The 2,579-nt window shown below is 38.9% G+C and overlaps 1 protein-coding gene across 1 annotated transcript; it reads left to right on the top strand.

The window, feature by feature from the left end:
- Positions 1 to 719: 719 nt before the first annotated feature.
- On the top strand, positions 720 to 1,510 carry LOC149162851 (U4/U6.U5 small nuclear ribonucleoprotein). Its single transcript, XM_089437407.1, has one exon. It carries the CDS (start codon positions 806 to 808, stop codon positions 1,424 to 1,426), a length of 621 nt encoding a protein of 206 aa, XP_089293533.1. The 5' UTR covers positions 720 to 805; the 3' UTR covers positions 1,427 to 1,510.
- The last annotated feature ends 1,069 nt before the right edge of the window (positions 1,511 to 2,579 follow it).

The raw sequence follows: 2,579 nt of genomic DNA, 5'->3' as shown, positions 1-2,579 counted from the left end.
TCTAAAATACAACTCTTCAATATAATCATTCAACCCTTATATTATATGGCTTTAAAATCTAAAACCCTAGTGTATTTCCCTTAAATAACACCATCTATAAAAATACCATAACACCATCTATAAAAACTTATCATAAACATAACGATGTATACCTTTACCAAATTGTACTAACACATGACAATTTAACACAATATATATATGCATGAGATTTAATAAAATGAACACAATTATAATAAATATTTTGTTTAAAGATTTAATAATTTTTTTTTTTTTACAAGTTCATGAAGCATGATTATAAATAAATGGTTAAAATTATAAATTTAAATAGGTAAAATTGTATTTTATAAAATGTTATTTTACAAAAGAGTAATCTAAATAATAGATGAAGAATTTGGTAATTTAGAGCCACATAAATTCAACACCTTGTAAAATTTGGAACTTAAAGTTATAATTCTCTTGATTTTGAGCGAAATTGACCGAAAACCTACCCAAAAGAAATCATTCCTTACCCATGAATTTTACTAATCCGTTTGCGGCTCCAGAAATCACAAATTTCATTCATCGTCGGCTTTAATATTGAGTAATATTTTCTCACGATTTAGAATATTAAATACTTTTTAATAAATTAATGTTGGATTTTGAAATTGTCGGAATTCGAATGCACAAAAAGGATTGTGTGTGATGATTTGTAATATTAATTAAATACTTTTAATAAATTAATGTTGGATTTTGAAAATGTCGAGATTCAAATGCGCAGAAAAGAGTATTTGTGTATGCATTACGCTGTAGTGTTTGCACACACGCGATGGATCGACGCAGGGAGAAGGAGAAGGAGAGGGAGAAGGACAAGGACAGAGAACGCGATAGAGATCATCGGAAAGACCGCGATCGCGATCGGGATCGAGACCGCGAACGGGATAGGGATCGAGACAGAGAAAGGAGAATCAGCAGGCGCTCCAGGTCGAAATCCGCGGAGAGGAAGTCGAAACACGGGCGCTCCAGGTCCAGATCGAGGTCGCCCTACGAAAGCAGGAAGAAATACAAGTCGAGGTCGAGGTCGAGGTCTCCCAGCAAATCTCGGCGCGATAAGAAACGCCGAAGGACCGATGACGACGACAAAGAGCGCCAACGGGCCGCCGCGGTGTCGGAGTTCGTGGACGGAATAGCACGGGAACAGAAAAACCGTGCCTCCACTGTCGACCATGGGGGACAAGATGTTGACAGTGCCGCCGACGTCGACGCGAACGAGGAAGTAGAGATGATGAAGAAATTGGGGATTCCGACAGGGTTCGACTCCACTAAGGGGAAGCCTGTGCCCGGCGCTAATGTTAGTGGGGTTAGGGCCGTCACCAAGCGGCAGCCCAGGCAGTATATGAACAGAAGAGGAGGGTTTAATCGCCCCCTGCCCGAAGAGCGCAACAGATGAGATTCCTTCACGTTCCTTTGCATTTCACCTCTGTGTACTAAACACGTTTGCATAATGAAATTTAATGCTTTATCTTTAAACAAACTTTGGGCACCATGAGTAATATGTGTATTTATGTGTGATTTCCAACTTTTATATTTTCGAATAGGTTTTGCCCGAGGGTCATTACAAAATTTTGATTAAATGGCCACCGAATTAAGTACATTTATGATGTTTAGGATTTTAAACAGTGTATTCGGAGCGTTAGACAGCTAGGGTTTGGTTGCAGGTCTGAAATTTATTCGAATAGATTTTGCCCCAAGGAACTTTATAAATTGATGAAGTGGCAATGAAATAACCGTGCATTTATAGTGTTTAGGATTCTAAATAGTGTATTCCAGGGGTTATGCAACTAGGGTTTTGTCGTGTGGGACTTTATAAATTGACAAAATGGCGACGAATTAATGTACCTTTAGGATGGCTAGTGTTTTGAACAATACACTTGAAGGGTACATTGAGGGTTTTGTTACAGGTCTGAAATTCATGTACGTCAGATATCATCACTACATTTAATTTGCCACATCTATGGGCTGCGAAGATTTCCAGGGCATCACCAAGTCTTGGATGGGTTTTTCCTTTCAAAGCCTACTTGCGGAGATCTGAACTTGGCGCGTCCATACAGCAAGCACTCCATCTTCCTGCTAGACCACAATCCTCCAAACTTCATTTGTCTTTTATTTCATTGGCAACAGACAGTAATATTGCACCCCAATTTCAGCCAAATGTGATATATCTACTATGACCTTGAAAATAAATTTCCCAATGTAATATAACTTGTAATAGGATTATGGGAATATGGGAACATAACCTGTAATAGGGAATATGGAAATATAACTGTTGGGGCTAGTGGGAAGTTGAAGATGGTCAAAGATTTTGAGATTAGTCAAGCTTTCAAGTCAAAAAGAGCAAGGTTATTGAAGAACAAGCCTCATGGATCAAGTCGAGAATCTCATTGACCAAATTGAGCAAAGGAAAGCAAGTCAAGCCACCTCAACTAGTTGTTGGGTCATCTTGGGCTACTAGTCTTCAATTCTCGCTTCTTCAAGGTCAAATCAAAGGGAATGTTGCACTCTGGAGGGTCAAGCAAGCCAAGTAGAACTCTTCATGCCGACAA

The sequence above is a fragment of the Pinus tabuliformis genome, chromosome 5_2, assembly GCF_031772625.1.
Source record: "Pinus tabuliformis cultivar Carrire ecotype Pingquan chromosome 5_2, CPIR1, whole genome shotgun sequence".
NCBI lineage: Eukaryota > Viridiplantae > Streptophyta > Pinopsida > Pinales > Pinaceae > Pinus > Pinus tabuliformis.
The sequence above is the reverse complement of the archived record's forward strand: the minus strand, read 5'-3'. Positions and strand labels throughout refer to the sequence as shown.